The following is an 18,562-nucleotide window of genomic DNA, read 5'->3' as shown; positions in this document are numbered from 1 at the left end:
GAAGGGGACCAAAAAAATAGAAAGCAGGTGTACATACAAGGACTGCTGTAGAGGTATCAGCAGCCCTTGCTACTAGAAGGGTGGTGGATGGACCAGTAGCAGCAGCAGCAGCATCTGAAGCTTGTGGGAAATGCAAAATCTCACTTTTAATTTTTTGAAGACCCTCCATTTAGCTTTCCATAGTGGCTGAATCAATTTACATTTCCACCAACAGTGCAGAAGGGTTCCCTTTTCTCCACATTCTTTCCAATACTTGTTAGTCTCGTCTTTTTGATGATAGCCATTCTAAAAGGTGAGAGGCAATATCTCACTGTGGTTTTGATTTTCATTTTTCTGATTAGTGATGTTGAGTATCCTTTCATGTGCCTGTTGGCCATCTGCATCTCTTCTCTGGAAAAATGTCTGTTCAAGTCCTCTGCCCATTTTTAAAAAATTGTTTATGTTTGTTTGTTTCGCTATTGACTTGTATGAATTCTCTATATATTTTGGATATTAACTGCTTATTGGATATATGATTTGCAAATATTTTCTCTCATTCAGTAGGTTGCCTTTTCATTTTGTTGATAGTTTCCTTTGTCGTACAGAGGGTTTTTAGTTTGATGTAGTTCCATTTGTTTAGTTTTGCTTTTGTGTATTGCCTTTGCTTTTGGAGTCAGATCCCAAAAATCACTGCCAAGACCAATATAAAGGAGCTTACCACCTATGCTGTCTTCTAGGAGTTTTACGGTTTCAGATCTTACATTCAAATCTTGAATCCACTTTGAGCTGACTTTTGTGTGTAGTGGAAGATAGTCTAGTTTCGTTCTTTTGCACATGGCTGTCCAGTTTTCACAACATTCTTTTCTGAAAAGACTTTCCCTGTTCTATATTCTTGCCTCCTTTGTCGTAGATGAATTGACTATACGTGTGTGGGTTTATTTGTACCATATAATCCAGCAATTCCACTTCTGGCTTTTTATTCAAAGAAAATGAAAACACTAATTCAAAAAGATATATGCACTCCCATGTTTACTACAGGATTATTTATAATGGCCAAGATATGGAAGCAACCTAAGTGCCCTTCCACAGATGAATGGATAAAGAAGATGTGGCTTATATACATATACCATGTACATAATATATAAAATATATATATGTGTGTATATATATATATATGTGATGTGATGGAATATTACTTGGCCATAAAAAAAGGAATTTTGCCATTTGTAGCAATATGGATGGACCTTGAGAGCATTATGCTAAGTGAAATAAGTCAGGAAGTGAAAAACAAAACCATATGATTTGATCAAATCAAAATAAAACAAGCAAAAATGGTAAGCTCACAGATAAAAAGAACACATTGGTAGTTGCCAGAGAAGAGATGGGATGGTGGGGGAATGAAATGGGTAAGGGGAGTCAAAAAGTACAAATTTCCAGTTATAAAATCATTCTGTTGTACATTAAGACTAATGTAATATGTCAATTATATCTCAATTTTTTAAAAAAAGAAGAAATGCAAAACCTCAGACCCCATCCTAGACCTGAATCAGAGTTGGTGTTTTTTGTTTTTGTTTTTGTTTTTGTTTTTCTGAGAGATAGAGAAATAGAAAGAGAGCATGCAAGCAGGGGATGGTCAGAGAGAGAGGGAGAGAAAGAATCCCAAGAAGGTTCTGTGCTGTCAGCATGGAGCCTGATGCAGGACTTGACCTCAAGAACTATGAGATCCTGACCTGAGCTGAAACCAAAAAATGGGATGCTTAACCAAGTAAGCCATCCAGAAGCCCTAGAGTCTGTTTTAATAAGCTTCCTGAGTTATTGGAGACACCAGAGGAGCTTAAAACAAAACAAAACACTGATGCCCTGGGACTCAGCCTTAGAGAAACTGAATTATTCAAATCAGGCTGTGGTCTGGGCACTGGGTTTTTTAGAAAGCTCCCTAGGTGATTTTAATGAGCATTAATGTTTAAGAATGACAGAGTAGTCTATCTATACCATTCTTGTTGTCAAGCAGATGCTTCCAGGAAAGGCTGAGGTAATTTGGAAAATAAAGTTTTTATTTATTCATTTATTTATTTAGTTAGTTAGTTGTTATGTCTTTAAACCTGTACACCCATAACCCATAAGGAATCCTTAGCTGGTCATATGCCTGTGACATCTATTCTGTACTCAAGAATAAAAGTGGTGTTTTTGAATGTCTGATGCCCATGGAATAATAGCATGCTTACTTCCCTAGGCCTTCAAGACTGAGGTATCTAGTTTTGGCCTATGTTATTCACTCCATCCTCTTCTATCCTAGCTCACATCAGGCTCACTAGCCTTTCTTCAGTTTCTCAAACACATTGAGTGCTGGGTCCTTTGTTGCCTCAGAGCCTTTGCTCATGCCTTCTCCTCTTGAAAACGTCTCAACCTTTTGGTTGCTGCTTTAATAATCACCTTTTGAAAGGAGTTTTTCCTGAAGATCCTATAGACATAAGGTCTCACACTCTCCTCTTTCATTTTTCTCTGTTGCTACACACTATTTTTTAGTAATATTCTCAAAATTGTAGGCCCTAATATTACATGAAACATACTAACAAAATTATATATTACTTATTTGAAATTCAAATTGGATGCCCTGTATTTTTATGTGCTAAATCTGGCAATCTTATAGAAAAAGTATGTGAATTTATGAATAAAGTGTGCCCAAACTGTTCAAGCTCAACAAAATGTTCTACTTCAAGAATTTTTTTGTTTATACCATAAAGGCAATACCATACCGTAAAGGCAACAAAATGTTGAACTATGTTATAATTAATAGTAACCCCTTTGTAGCATGTTTTTGGGTCTTTTGGTAATTAGGCATGAAATTAAAATGCATAATACTCCCAAACTTTTCTATGTCCAGAGACTGTCAGTTTACTTTGTCCATCGTGCCTTGATGCTCTGTGTAATCTGTAAAAGGCTGTGCCATGTGGAGAGTGCTTGGTTGTAGTTAAACTCGTGTGTGGTGATCTGAGTCAAAGGGAACTTCCTTTAAGCATTGCTATAATTTGGGCCATCCTCAAAGACATGGACAGAGTGGCCAACAGTAAGCACAGGAAAGACTTCAGGGGATAAATGTGTACCTGAGTTCAGTAAGAGTCCCCGAATTCTGTGAGGCTCTGAGAAAGCACAGAGTAGAACAATTACACAGCTTTGAGCACTTTGTGGTTTGGAGAGGCTCCTTTGAAGAAACTGAGTTTGCTCACAGATGTTGGAGTCCTCACCAAAAAGCCACTTTCAGGGAATAAGAAAAGGGATTCTGGAAGTAATTTGTTGGTCCTTATTAAGGCTATCACATGAATGTATAAAAAAGTATCATTTGAATATGTAAAAAACATAACCTGGTGGTTAACGTAAAATTGTAGTAATTGTGGCTATTCTGGGGCTCCTGTTGGAAGGGGAGCAAGTTTGTTTTTATTTTAAAGCAGACACCCTCTAAGTATGGCAACAACAGATTTGGAATATTGTAGAATGACCTTGATTTCACCTAATGTGATTCTTGTCAATAAAAGTGATTGTTTGACATATAACTAAATACAATTTAATTTTCATGCCTTTATAAGACTGTAAATGTATAAACTCATTCAAAAAATCTGAACCTACTTAATATGTACAGTATGATGCCAATTATGTTAAAATATGTAAAGGCATGCAAAAAAAAAGGGAAGACTTATTTTAAAGTGTCAAGAATGGTTAGCTGTGTCTGAGTGGTGAGTTTATGAGTGATCTTTATTTTCTGCTTTGTGCTTTTCTGGATCCACCTCCCCCACCTCTTTTGGGGCAAATAACATATATTAATTGTGTCATCAGAAAAAGAGTAATTTAAAGTAGATGGTGTTGTTTGTTTGTTTGGGTTTTGTTTTTGTTTTTGTTTGTTTTTGGCTTTGGCTTTGGCCATACTCCCGCACTGTTGGTAGGAGAGCAGCTGATGCAGCCACTTTGGAAAGAGCTTGGACACACCCAGGAGGGTCAAAGATGCCATTTCTTATGATCTTGAGACTTCAGTTCTAGACATGGATCCTCCATAGAGAATGCATGTGCAAGCATGTACATGGGTGTGACGTTTGCAACGCTTCACAACTGGGAGTGATCACATGCTCCCAGCTACAGAATGAACACAGTACAGTGTATACACTCGACGGACCATTCATGGCAGTGAACAGAGTAGAGTACAGTTATGTGTATCTCTGTAGATAAGCCTCAAAAACATAACATTGAACACCACAATATGAATGCACTTAATGTCACAGAACTGTATTTAAACATGGTTAAATTGGTAAATTTATGTTACGTGTGTTTTACCATCACACTCTACCCCCAAACATAGCATTGAGTCAAAAAACAAACTGTAAAAGTAATGTGGACAGCATGAAGTTAAACTAGTAAGCCAAATTGCTTATAGATCTATATATTTTTTAATGGTACCAAAAAAAAAAAAAAAAGATGGGAATGTAAACACTAAGTCCAGGACATTGGTTACTTCTAGGGAAGAAAAGAGGAGGATGGCATCAGAGTGGCACCAGGTATACAGCAGAAAACTGTATCTGGAAGGTCTTATTTCTTTAAAAAAATCTGAAGCAAATATGGTGGCAAAATGTTAAGATTTGAGAAGGCTGGGTAGTAGATATGTGGGTGTCATTATATGACTCTATTTTTTCTGTGTGCTTGAAGTGTGTCATCATAAAAACCTATAACCTTTGTTAGACCAGGTGCCCCCTTTGTCTCTTTGGGTGGAACCGCAGATGATAATTACCATAGACAGTAGCTGTTTAGGATGTGTTGGTCAATGGCATGATGCTCCCTAGCTGTGTGGCCTGTTTTTACCACTCAGAATCCAACAGTCTCTTTTTTTCAAGTCCACACATTTTAAACTGCTCTATTTGTCTAAATTAACAGCAACAGTAAAGGGCCCTAGATGAAGTGTGCACTGGTTTTAAAGGACTCTGCCATTTTTAAGAATTCCACCTATTCATCTGTTCATCTGTCAGGCGGCTCTGCTCCACCCTGAGGCTCTGCTCTTTTACAGCTCAGTGACTTTCAAAGTTGGTTACTTTGTTTAAAAGGCCGCTTCTTTGGTGGTCTACTAGTTAGGAACTGGCATGTTCTTTCCGTGTAGCAGCCCAGGTTACAGTGTTACTTAACTCAGTGATTGAGGCTGTAGACTGCAAGTGCCTTGGTTCAAATCCCAGACTAACACAGGCAACTTGCTTTATTTTGAGTTCTTTTATTCTTTTAAAAATTTATTTTAATTTATTTTATTTGGTTCAATTTTTACTTTTTTATTCTATTTGGGTTAATTTGGGGTTCATAAAATGGAGAATAAATAATAAAATGAGTTAAAATATTTAACCCCAAGCTGCCACCTAGTAAGCCCTCAGCAAACCTTCCCTATTGATTCTCATAGTCATGGTTACATAACATCTTTGGCTTTCGGTTTTCCACTGCTATAAAGCGAAAATCTTAGTCCAACACTATCATACAAGCTAGTTTTATGATAAGCAATTTGTTTGCTGCCCATTCAAACAAAGATGGTGAGTAGGAAAAAGTAAAAATATTGAGAGATATGAAAACTCTGACCTCTCATCAAAACTCTGCCTTGGAATGTGTTTCCAGAACACAACCTCTAAAATGTCCTCATCCTGTTCTTCAGGCAAATTTTTGGTCTACAAGTCTATTAATGCTCTGTGAGACTTCTTAAGGCAGGTGCTGTGTTTTATCCTCTCCTGTTCTCACACACCAAGGGAGGGGAGGTTCTCATGAAATGTTTGATGAAGGGTGCCTGGGTGGCTCACTTGGTTAAGCATCCGACTTCAGCTCAGGTCATGATCACATGATTCATGTGTTCGAGTCCCATGTCGGGCTCTGTGCTGACAGCTAGCTCAGAGCCTGGAGCCTGCTTCAGATTCTGTATCTCCTTCACTCTCTGATCCTCCCCTGCTCACGCTCGATCTCTCACTCTCTCAGAAATAAATAAAACATTAAAAAAATAATAATAAATGAGGAAATGCTTTTTTTTAAAAAAAAAATGTTTGATGAATGAATGAATGCATTTATTAGCATCTTGGTTCTAAAGATATGCTAGACATTCTGAGTGTTGTGTAAATCTTGAAATATTTAAGCCTTGTATAGAAATTCCATTTTAGGGGCACCTGAGTGGCTCAGTTAAGGGTCTGACTTCAGCTCAGGTCATGATCTCACAGTTAGTGGGTTTGAGCCCCACATCGGGTTCTGTGCTGACAGTTCAGAGCCTGGATCCTGTTTCAGATTCTGTGTTTCCCTCTCTCTCTGACCCTCCCCCGCTCATGCTCTGTCTCTCTCTGTCTGAAAAATAAATAAAAACTATAAAAAAAAGGAATTCCATTTTATATTTGTTCATGGACTGACCTAATAGAGCATCTCATTAAAACCCTACTTTAAGTCTGAATCTTCCTTTTTCTAATTTGTTTTACCTTTGTGTTTATTTACTGGATTATGAGTCTCTCAGTTCTTTAGAAGAAAAGTACTCTGTGTAAACTAAGGGTAACTACTGATGATTTTCATGGCTATGATTTATTAATTAGTCTGGAAAATGCTTCTAACAACTTTGCACTGATAATCTGAGGACATGGGTTTTATTTCCAAATCTTCCCTCTCTAAGAGCCGTTTTCATTAATGAGGAAAGTGTAGGCTGGCTCTCCTCAGTCTTATTCCCAGATACAATCAATTGAAGAGAAATCAAAATCCTTTTCCATTACACTTGAATTAAGAGCAATTTGTTAACTGTATGGGGATTTCTCATAATCCAAAAGTTCTCTTTCTATTCCTAGAGGATTTTATTTTCACTGAAAGTGTAATTTGGAATACTTCATTACAAGATAGAGTTGATAGGATAAAGAACAATTTTTTTCCTACATGCCTAAAAATTAGCTATATTGTGACTAGCTAAACTTTGTGCATAGATCATTGGAATTCATCGTGATTTTCCTTCTGTGGGTTCAGAGTCACTGACTACTAAGGCTGGAGGTCATCCAATTCAGTCCTTTTATTTTGTCAAAACTGAGGCCAGAGAAAAAGGGATTTTCATCACAGCAAAATTGTTTTGTTCTTTTCCAATAGTGAACATTATAAAACAAAACAATAATAGAACAGGATATCATAGAGCAAAAAGGGCCCAGTTTTTGTTTTATCTCCCTCTTCAATTCTCTGCCTCCTTTCAACTCTCTTGCGGCAGTGAAAAACTCAAAAGATAAGCAAAAAAAGGAAAGAAGGGCTGAAATAAAAACTGGGTTATTGATCTTGAAAAATTGAAACATGTATATTATAGATTATATTCACAAGCCACACAAAAACATCAGGCTCATAGCATGTTGTGTCTACTCTTTATGCTGGTTCTTAGATAACAATGACCAGCAAATAGGGGTAACTGCTCAGGGGGTTTCCTTTTATGGCCTAGCGGGAAGGTTCTTGAACTTATCCAACATGTTGGTCCCAGGCGTTTCTTTCCTCTGGTGCCATCTGGGTCCAAAGTGGAAGAGGTGGAGGAGGGGGCAGCCAGGGCTGCAAAGGACTATAGCTCTGGGTCAGTTCACCCCTACCTGCTCTTGTACATGGGCTCCCTCAACTTTGGTAGGTATTTGTCACATAAAATTCCAAATTACTATTTAGAAACTTTGACCCAAATTGACTAAAGATGAAAATCTATTGTGTATCTAGAAATAGCCTAAACAGAAAGATGAACAAAACCCACCATTTTCCTCAAAGAGGTGATAATTGAGGGCTTTTCACTTCCAGAGGGAAGGGCCCTTTGGTGGTATTAAAACCTGCATGGGTGGGGCACCTGGGTGGCTCAGGAGGTTAAGCATCAGACTTCGGCCTAGGTCGTATTTCATGGTTCCTGGGTTCGACTCCTGTGTCATGCTCAGTTGGGACAGCCTGGAGCCTACTTCAGATTCTGTGTCTCCCTCTCTCTCTGCCTCTTCCCCACTTGGACTCTGTCTCTCTCAAAAAACAAACAAACAAACAAAACCCCTGCATGGGTGTCCTGTCCTTAGGCTTTAGATAAATCACTCTGTTCTAATAACAATAAGGATATCAATTAGCCATCATAGATGTTAGCAACTAAACTGGACATGTTGATTATTAATATGTCTTGTTTACTTTCTAATATTTCAAGATTTCATTATAAATACTAGGTTATATAATAATTATCATTATCAACTTCACAAAACTCATATTTTCCAGCCAGATGTAAACATTTTGAAGGATTAGAATATTTTAAAGTCTTGTAAATAATCCCAGGTGATTAATAATATGATTTAACAATGTAGTTAAGAATGCTAATTTAATTGCTTTTTATCTCAATATCTCAGTAGGAAGGAAAGACTAGTCAAATGAGACAATGGGGCTTTGGTAACCCAATACTATCTTAATGTAAATTAACAGTAAACATTTGAAAACAACAGAGGAGATTTAAAAATAAATTTAAGCTTGGGTAATTGAATCCTGATTCAAAATGGTATTTAGCACTAGAATGTAATATACTACCTACTGCTCAGTCTATTATCTATCATTATCTTTTGAACCCTATAATTGGATGAACAGGCAACTATTCATAATAATAAGTTTGTTCAAAATCATCTGTTTGCTAGAGTCTGGGGTGTACACTGCAGTCATATTGAACTGAAGGCAAAACTGCTTACTTTATCCTTTCCATTGTGTGTTCTTCTTTGTTGCCAGAAGGCACAGCAACACTGCCCATCTGGATAGTTCAGAGCATCTCACCAAAATTAAAAAACAAAAACAAAAACAAAAACCAATAATTTTTCCTGCATTCCATGAATGGGCAACATAAATCATATTTGCTGCAAGACAGGCCACCTTTGAATCGGAGCCATCCTGTGCTTAGAGTGTATGCACATAGCTGTGCTTAACACAGAACTGGGGCAAGCAAACTGCCTTTTGGAATTTCCATTAGATCTAACCAGGTAGTTGCTTTATTTGTCCTGTCACTGGTTTTATTTTTCAGTGATTCTTTAGTAGTTATATCCCTTCTTTTACAGCTATCCAAGCATCAGGTTGCACTGGGGCTCCTCACATAGGGCTCCTTCTAAGAGATTTAAATGGAAAGGCAACACAAGCCATTATTGGCTTATTTTCAGTTTTCATTATCAATAAAACAAGAGATCAGCATTTTCATGCTGTGTGAAACCTTCAGGGAAGTGCAATGTCCCTGTCATTATTTTTAGGCCAGACGGCCACCTGCCCCCACTAATGCAGATGGAATGATGAATCCATCAAAATAGAGATAAAATGATGAAAGCAAGCATCAGAGTCATAGAGTGGGCTTCTGCCCCGGTCTGCTGCATGGCTTCCTGACAATGTCCCTTTGAATTTAGTGGAGCCTGGATGGTAAAGACCACAGATCATGACAGAACATAAATTTGCCTCATAATGAGATTAGGAGGCAGGCAAAATAAATGTCCTGCTGTTACATGAGAGCCAGGCTCTAATCTGGTGTTTTCCTTGGAAATGATTATTTCCTTTGCAACAGGGGAACCATTGGCCCAACTAACTTAAATCTGACAGATTCTGTTTTGCCACGTGGTTATTTTTCATCTTCTTCTGTCTTTTTAATAGCAGTTTTGAGGAGGCGTGTAAATGAGTTGTGAGTCTTAAAGACTATTAACGGAGTTATGGATGACTATGTTCATGATCATTAATTGTATTTCTCAGACTCCCCTTTTAAGAAAAGTTCTGTGCAACCCCTCCCCCTTCTAAACAGCACTGGGCTGTGGAGGAGGTGTCGTGACCCCTAGGGTCCTCTCGCTCTACCCTTAAGGATCAAAGGCAGAATAGATTCACTATTGTATTTGGGGTATTTTTTTAAATCTTTTCCCTGACTCTACTACTTAAAACCACTGGAAACAAGTATCACATACTAAAGAGCCTTTAAAAATGCCCAGATCAGGTGAACACACGTGGTCTCTGAGTGGAACAAAGGCCTTGAGTATGCAGCTTGATTGCAAAGCACTTTTTTGGTTTTCAGCAGAAGGCAATCTCACCTGAAGTACAATACCCTCCTCTCATTAAAAATGCAAGATAGGATCTCCTCCTGGATCCTTTCTACAGAACCTGATGCAAGTTCATGGGCTGCACTGTCCTTAGCAGTGAGTGGCATTTAATCAAAGCCTTCTGTGAAATAATCTCCGAGTTTCCCGAGCCCCGTAAAGTCACCAAGAGAGTTGAGAGGTCCTTTCAAAGGAAGGGGAGATCAGACTCTGAATTTAGGAGTATTTAAAGCTTCTGCATAGAAGGCACAGACAATTTAATGTACACTTATTTTCTCTACATTTTCTCAGGTCCAGGCTGGAGATTCCTTACTTCTCTGTGACCACCCATTAGGAATAAATCATTTGCTAGTACGTTGATTCATGGTATTCTGACATATTATTTTTTTAGGCTGGAATAAACCCACAGAAATCTTTTGTGTTTGCATATGCATTTTACAGTGTATGCAGTGGTTTAAAAACATTAGCGCATCTAATGAAACAGTTTCCTTTCTGCGTCTGGTGTTTCCATCTAAAAACTTAAACTGCAAATCCAGTAACTATGGGGGAGAAAATATATTTGTGACCCAATTTAATAAGTTTTTTTCCTTTCAACTTTCTTATTTCTCAAAAGTTTGAATTGTATTCCTACCTGTATATTTTCTATGCCTCTGATTTGCAGATGTCTGAAAGTTTCAAGTCATTTCTGTTCCCATGCTCTGTTAACACCCTCCTCGTCAGGTGAAACAGTCCAAGGGAAGACAGACTGATTTCTGTTAAGTAGGTGCTCCTACATTCACTGGTGCTCTCTTACAACTCACCTTATCATTCCTTAATTCTTTCTTCCCTGCCCGGCCAGATCTATCCCCCATTCTCCACAGCACCCTAGATTTGTAATTTAAACTGCAAACAATAACTTTATGAAGTGTCCAGCATATTTGTCATGTGTTAATGATTTTCTGATAGCAACCCATGCATTAAACTCTCAGAATTCATGTTAAAGTTCTATGTCCCATACTTTCCCTGAAGAAATTCCCCGAATTATCTTTGCTTACCTCATATAAGTGAACTTGTTCTTGGGTTACAGCAAAGATTAATAACACGTTATTTTGCACCAGTTTATCAATGAGTTGTCCAATTGTTGGATATTCCTAAAAATGACATATAGATTCTAAGTGTCATCTTAACACAAGTGTGTAAAATAAAGAAAAGAGTATTTCTTTCAAAGATATCACAGTGAGTTTCGCATTTCAATTTGCTTCTAAGTAAACAAATACACAATTAGCATTAGTCACTTAATTGGTTTAATAATTGTTTCCTAAATCTTGTAAATCCAATTAATTCCAAAGAGTCCATGCCTGGCAATGTGGTATAGTAGGCCCTGTCACTTCTAAGGAGAGCACTTGGAATTTATTTAAAGACTTATGTGTGTGTGTCATATTTTCAATGGTAGAGACATGGTTCTTCTAAGTGCCACTTGCCAGCAGACTCAAGCTGTAGAGAATGTTAGAGTTGGGGGAGGAGTGGTAGGCATGATATATGTGACTGCAGTGACTCAGGTAGCTCTGACACTCCTACTGGAATTGGATGAGGTGGGCTGAGGGCTGAGGAAGGGACAGCCTACTGAGGCTGACACACTACAGTTCCTACATCCATCTGATTTGAGACATTCCTGCACCAGTTTTGGATTTGTTTTTACTGACTTTTTGATGTCACTAATCAATTTTATGGGATCCTGTGATAATTTTACAGGACAACTGAAAACACCTCGTATTTCTTTTTCATTGACACATTCATTCCCAAGTGATATGAGTTCTTTGAAAAACAAGGAAGGCATAAATTATCAAATTTGAACATGGCCTCTACTTTCTAAGGTTAAAAAATGTGCAGCACACTTGGCTGTTGTATGAATCCAAATGTGGATAATATACAAAGAGGGAACTCAAATGAAAGAGCAGCCTGCAAACAATGAAGCTAAGATTATGTTGATCATGAAGGCAGCCAAAGCAGAGCAATGCTGACAAATAATTCCTTTTATACATTGATGTGTGTGTTCACATACTCTCAGCACTCTGTGAGTAATTCTGCCTAATGTCTTCTTTAGGCACAAGATTCAAGTTCAGGGAAAAGTGTAGTTTTGTCTAAAATGTTCATGTAAATGAACCAGCTGCGTATCTGGCTGTGTAATATGTGTTTGCCATCCAATTTGGATTTTTATTAGTAGATATCCAGATAACATAAATCTTCCAGAGTCTGACATTTTGAGTGTCCCCTGCTTTTCAAGTGCCCAAACATCAAAAATCCTTTACCTGAAAGACTAAATTCCCCCAACAGTGGCCCCTCCTATCTCCACATTCTCACACTTTCAAATGATGTGGATATATAGCAAGGATCACACTGTAAAGCCCTACATAGATGGGCAAATGTGGTTTTCTATTTGACCTAAATCGGTTTAATTTCCACAATTATATTGTAAGTTCCTCAAGGCCAGGGACCATGCACTATTATTTTGTGGTCCCAGGAGTCTGGCCCAGCACTGAGTGCACAGAAAGTGTTCAAAGGACCCAGGGAACTATGCTGCAGGCAGACATGGAAATAACCCACAACTTCTGTGTATTTGTACCAACTTACTGAGCAAAAATGAATTGAACTTTTATTAGATGAGAAGGTCATACCAAGGAACAAGTAGTGCTTGCTTCTAAGATCCTGCTTTTTCAGAGATGTCTATTAATGGGGCATTTGAATAATTGCAAGATAGAGTAATGAAAAAGTGATCAGTTTTCTTGGCCCTCAAAGGCTAAAACACAAACATGTGCCTACTCTCATAAATATTGTAATGTGGAAAGGCAATTTATGTGATAAAAGAATATATATGTTTGAGGACTACTATTGGTCAAGTTTGAGGAATGCTATTGGTCAATAAGGGAAAACACTCATGTTGAAATTTAGAAATTTAAGTCAATGAATGGTAGCAGGTAATTTATGAATCATTTGGGTTTTTTTAAAACTAATATATATCATATATATTAAAACTAATATATATGTATTATAACTAATATATATAATATATATATTATGTCACTGAATTCTTTTTTTCAGGAATAGTTTTTCCAATCTGATATTAGAATTCTGGGTTCTTCTCTCTGTCTCTCTCTGTCTCTCTCTCTCAATCCCTTATATATATTTCTATATGTAGCACTGTCATTTTAAGAAGTTACTTGAATTCTTAAGTACCATATTTTCCCAAGTGCTATTGGGGATAATATGATCTTCCCAGGTTGCTACTTCATAATTCAATTCTATTTCATACATAGTCAACACCCATTGTGTTCCAGGCACTGTGCTGTCAGGAGATAGAGATAATACACTAGTCCCGGCCCTGAGGAACACACATTAAAGACCAACAAATATGAGCAAACACATTTCCTCATGGAGATGGATAAGAAGGCATCTATGTAATAGAGCGAGGGGAAGTATGATCACTTCAGGGTCTAGCAGAGGGCAAAGAGGGCTCTCTGGAAGCAATCATAATTAAGTTGGGTTTTAAAGGATAATTAAGAGTCTCTCAGCAGCCTAGGAGAGAAGAGCATTCCAGACAGGGGGAAGAACATGTGCTCGAGTGTGGCAGCTTCATGGTCCAAGCAAGGAAAGCAGTGAGATACATAGGGTGCTGGTGAGGATCAAATACAATCATGTATGTCAAAGAGCTCTGAAATTTTTACTTTGTTTTACAAAAGTTAAGAGCTTTTTCTTTTTTCTTTGAATGTTACCAGCATTTTTTAAATAACAAAAATAAGCCAAATGTGAATAAGCACCAGCCAAGCAGTACCTGACTAGTTGTTCCCCATGGAACACTATGGTACACAAAAGCATGGCATTACTTAGGGGGCATGACTCTGGGACCATCATTCACTGAAACTCCTAGGTGATTGTTATTTTGGCCTAAGATCCCCTGGGGCCCTTCTGGGGCTGTTGTTGAGAGCGGGCCCAGACTTCTCACATATACCCACCATCCACCTGTCCTCCTGTCCAAAGCTCTAAGGGAAATTTGTTAATCTGAAATTAGAACATGTGCACTGTTTTCACCAAATGTGGGTTATTCTGCTGGGTACTGCAACAATTGTTGCTTCATTTGCCTACTTGAAGCCCCGAAAACAGTGTAGAGTGCAGGTTACACACCAAGACAGTTGACATGGAATATTCATTCTTGTTGTCCAAGTGACAGAGCCCATCGTTAGGAATGACGATGCCTGCCAGTTTGCTGTCCATTCCAAAATGAGAATCAGCATCACTCACAAAGACCAGGAGATGGAGGGAGTCATTCCGCCAGCCAATTTTTTCCTACAGTGAGAAAGAAATATTTGGGTTGTATGGGATAGAGGCAGGCATTTATTGAGAGTGGATCAATTATGATTGAACACATTCAGATCATAAAAGCTATATTGCTGATCTATCTATTTTGGCTCTTTTCATCTCTTGTGAGTTGATAATATTAATGTACTAAAAATATGAAATTCTATGGTATTTGCTTTTTCTTGGATAGCACTTTTAGATGATTTATGCTTCAGAAAAAACAGTTCCACTATAATCACTATCCAGTTGATCTTGACTTTTACATAGTTAATTATTTTTACTGTCCAGCTTTCAATTTACCAGAAAAATGAGAAGAGGGAATAGGGGAGGTCATAGATCATTCCAAACCCAAGCCGAAGCAAAACTAGTAAGAATGCAATACACAGTGGACTTAAAGTATGCCTGTTTTTATTAAAATGTCACCCAACATTTAGGTACATTTTTCTTTTTCTACTGATACCATCCAAAAATTATAAATGTAATAGAAATATAAGAATTTCTTTTCAAAATACAATCCCCCAGTGTATGGCTATGTAAGATGATCTGTTGTCTGTTTCTTAGCAAAGCTCTCCCCTTTAACTGGTACTAGTCCAGGAACTAGTGGGACAAAAGCTCATACTGTCAGCACCATCCCACCTGGCCCCTTTCCCCCTTTCCCTAATACTTTGGCTCCTCTGCCTTCCAGGACCTTTAGTTCTGTCTGTTTCTTGGTATTTTCCAGGAAGACCTGTCATCTGGACAGGGGAATCACTCCCTTGGACACCTGTCTGATTGTCAAGGAGGGGCAGTTAGGTTTTTCTGCATTGTTGTAGGGACTGTGTAGCTTCTGGTACTTATTTTGTTGACTCAAAACAATAGATATCTAATCTTATGTAGAACTTTATACTGATCAGGGCATTTTTATTTTTCATTAATTTCTGCCTGTGATTTTTATTTTTACCATGGTTTATTCAAGAACAAGTATGATCTTGATCTTTGAAAATTGGTCATACCTGACTATTGTTTTAACCAATTTTTCCCAATACTACTATAATTTTATTAGATTATTTGAATATCAGGCATAAAAAAGTATCTGTTTCAACATGACTGAATTACAAATTTTTAGAAACATTCTAAGGAATTTAGAAATGTGACAATTAAAGGAAAGATAAAGTTAGCTAAGCTTTTCAAAATAGATTTGCTAATAAGAGATGGAATTTGTGTTCCCCCTCAGCATACCTTACACACAGCAGCTTGCATAATTGCATCAAATCCACCTTCTGGTGTATCAATATTAGCAGAAATTTTCTGGTTCTTCACAATTTCATTGAATCTTTCAGCATCATTTGTCAATGGCAGAATGTGCTTGAATCCAAATGTAGGTAAGCAGAAGTATGGAATACTACTGCAAAAGTAAAATGTGAAAATATTCTTGATGAACTATGATACAGTACACAATTAATGGATCTAGTAACCTATTGACTTCATCTTAAATGAAGATGAATTTTCTTCAAGTGCCTGACTCTGTAACTTGATTATGAATCTCCCCATTAAGGTTGTTCATGATCTCCCACCTACCCTTCTAAAGTGACCATCTTAGCTCACACTTAGAGCTTACTGTATATTTTACTCTGATTCAAGCTCAGATAACAGATAATCAGGCCAGACTCCCCACTTCTCTCTCTGTGTGTGTGTGTGTGTGTGTGTGTAATCACTACTTTCCAGTGCTTCTCAACCAAAATCTACCATTAAGTTTGTGTGATGACAACAATTCCTTTGTATTCAGATGGCTTAAGGTATTATCAAATATGAGTCACCCTGTAGCAAGACTCAGAGAGATACCTGTCTTCTTTCTTCTCTGCTCCTCCCTATACTCCCAACCCTGCCTGCCAAGGGCCAAAAAGTCAGAACAGAACTCTTGGTTCTGTAGCTCAATTCTATCATGACTGAATAGACTGTTGTATACCTGGCTACGAATAAGACTACCACTTAAAACAGTTGACACATGGGAGAAATGCCATAGTAATATGGGATCTGCCCCAAAGATATTGCAGTTGAACAGAAATTGCTGATCATGAACTCAGCGACATCTTATTCTGAAAGCCAGTTAGTCATTGTGGGCGAGACCTTGGACAAGGTACTCAACCCTTCTGAGATTTGGGTTTTCATTTGTAGAATGGACATGATAGTATAGAGCAGAGGCTTTCAAAGTATGGTTCTTGAACCAGCAGCATGAACATCACATGGGAACTTGTTATAAATGCAAAATCTGGGATCCTATTCCAGACCTACTGAGTGAGATATGTGAGGAGTAGGCTCAGTGATGCATTCATATCTTCCTGATGCATTCTAATGTTTGAGAAACACTTGTATAGAAGTACAGAAACAAAAAAGAGTAGTTCACAGTGAGGTTGTGCTTTGCTGCCTGGGGAAAGCTGGTGGATTCTTATAAGAACAGCTTTTCAGGTTCAGTAGCCTGCCTCACCAGCACACAAAGAGTTGGGGCATTGATCAGGGTGAGACTCCTGTTCTTGACCAAGTTCATCTGCCTGAGTCAGTCTTCATTATTCACAGATTCTATATCTGTGAATTCACTTACTTACTAAAATTCACTTGTAAGCCCCAAATCAATACTTTTGGTACTTTCTGAGTCATTTATATACACACACAGAAGGGCAAAAAATTTGAGTCACCTGATTCACATGTTCCCAGCTGAGGTCAAACAAGTCTCTGTGTTCTCACTTCATCTCTCATACTTGTAAACAAGTGTCCTTTTTGTGGTCTATTTGGTTTCTTTTTGTTTTTTCACTTTTGTGATTTTTATTGGCGATTTTGCTATTTGGAATGGTCCTCCAATGTAGTGCTGAAGTGTTGCCTAAGTGCAAGAAGGCTGTGATGTGCCTTATAGAGAAAATATGTGTATTAGATAAGTTTGTTCTGGCATGAGTTATAGTGTTGTTGGTTGTGAGTGTAAAGCTAATGAATCAACAATATATATTAAATAAGGTCTTTAAACAGTGTTTAAACAGAAAATAAAGTTATGTGTTGATCAGGTGGGAAAAAAAAAATGGCCAGAGGCTTGCATGAGCCTAATCCTGTGTTTTTTTCTAGGAGCAATGATTTAGCATTGGGTAAATCAGTATTTGAGGATACTTTATAGAGCAAGACTCCCATGAATAATGAGAATCAACTATACAAATCAGAATGATTATGGATTCATTCACACTGAGAAATGGAGCTCTGCTAGGACCAAAATGCTAGTACCTGCAAAGGTAGTGATTTCTTTCCTGTCAGTAGACTTTTATGGAAAGCAGATCATAATCCAGTAGGTCCTCAGGCCTTAGAAGCGGGGGAGTCAGATGACCCCAGCAGTCTGAGATGTCCCAAGTCAGCCATCTCCAGAACGTATGCTCTTGGTCATACCTGGCTCCTCCCTCACCTGTGGTTGGCTTCCTCAGCTAACAAAGTTTGGGAAGTTCTGATAGCCAAGGGGACTAGAAACTCTGGAAGGGCCTTGATTAAGCCTCTTGGATAAATGTGGCCCATGCCTGCCTCTGGGGCCACTCTTCATTTGCATTCCCCTAAACTCTCATGAGTAAACCTACAGGCCTGTTCATTCTTTCAGCTCTGTCAAGACACCAGGAAGCCAGCCTATAGTTTCCAGGAAACTTTCCGTATTTCCTTTCTGACTCATTACATTTAACTTTAATTCTTAGAAGGCAGTTGTATTCTCTTATTTTCAATATCTTGCATCAGCTTTCATTGAAGCTCTGAGTGCTAACCAGATAGTATATACTTAGTAAGACGGTTGTAAGGCTTGAATGAACTAAACTATGAAAAGAACACTTTTCAGTTAAGTGCTTACTAAACATTAATGTCGTTTTTTTTTTCCTAAATCACTTTTACACAAGGTGTAAAAAGCAGACCTGATGACAGATCATAAATTTGGCCAATGGCATCTCTAGAGCTATATGTTTCTTTACTGATCAAAATAATACTACATGTCCACTGATGAAAATTTGAGTTAATATAAAAGTATAAAAAAGAAGATAAAAGCATAAATGTTAATAATTATGAGATATATCATAGTTTATTTGATAATCTATTAATAAAATTTTGTTTCATAAATCTTCCCATAATTAAAAAATGTAGTGATCCTTCCACATACACCTTTGCAGCCTATGCTATGTCTCTGCTGGGAATTG

The 18,562-nt window shown here is 37.8% G+C and overlaps 1 protein-coding gene across 2 annotated transcripts in view; it reads right to left on the bottom strand.

The window, feature by feature from the left end:
• ITGB6 (integrin subunit beta 6) overlaps positions 1–18,562 on the bottom strand; it is a 75,310-nt gene that overhangs the window by 42,730 nt on the left and 14,018 nt on the right. For both annotated transcript variants that reach the window (XM_077761002.1, XM_077761003.1), the window contains 3 exons: positions 15,597–15,762; positions 14,205–14,366; positions 11,081–11,176 (listed from right to left, as the gene is read on the bottom strand). In XM_077761002.1, coding sequence (XP_077617128.1) covers positions 11,081–11,176; positions 14,205–14,366; positions 15,597–15,762 — 424 coding nt within the window. The remainder of the gene's footprint in view (positions 1–11,080; positions 11,177–14,204; positions 14,367–15,596; positions 15,763–18,562) is intronic.

The sequence above is a fragment of the Crocuta crocuta genome, unplaced genomic scaffold (genome assembly GCF_008692635.1).
Source record: "Crocuta crocuta isolate KB4526 unplaced genomic scaffold, BGI_CrCroc_1.0 scaffold153, whole genome shotgun sequence".
Classification (NCBI taxonomy): domain Eukaryota; kingdom Metazoa; phylum Chordata; class Mammalia; order Carnivora; family Hyaenidae; genus Crocuta; species Crocuta crocuta.
The sequence above is the reverse complement of the archived record's forward strand: the minus strand, read 5'-3'. Positions and strand labels throughout refer to the sequence as shown.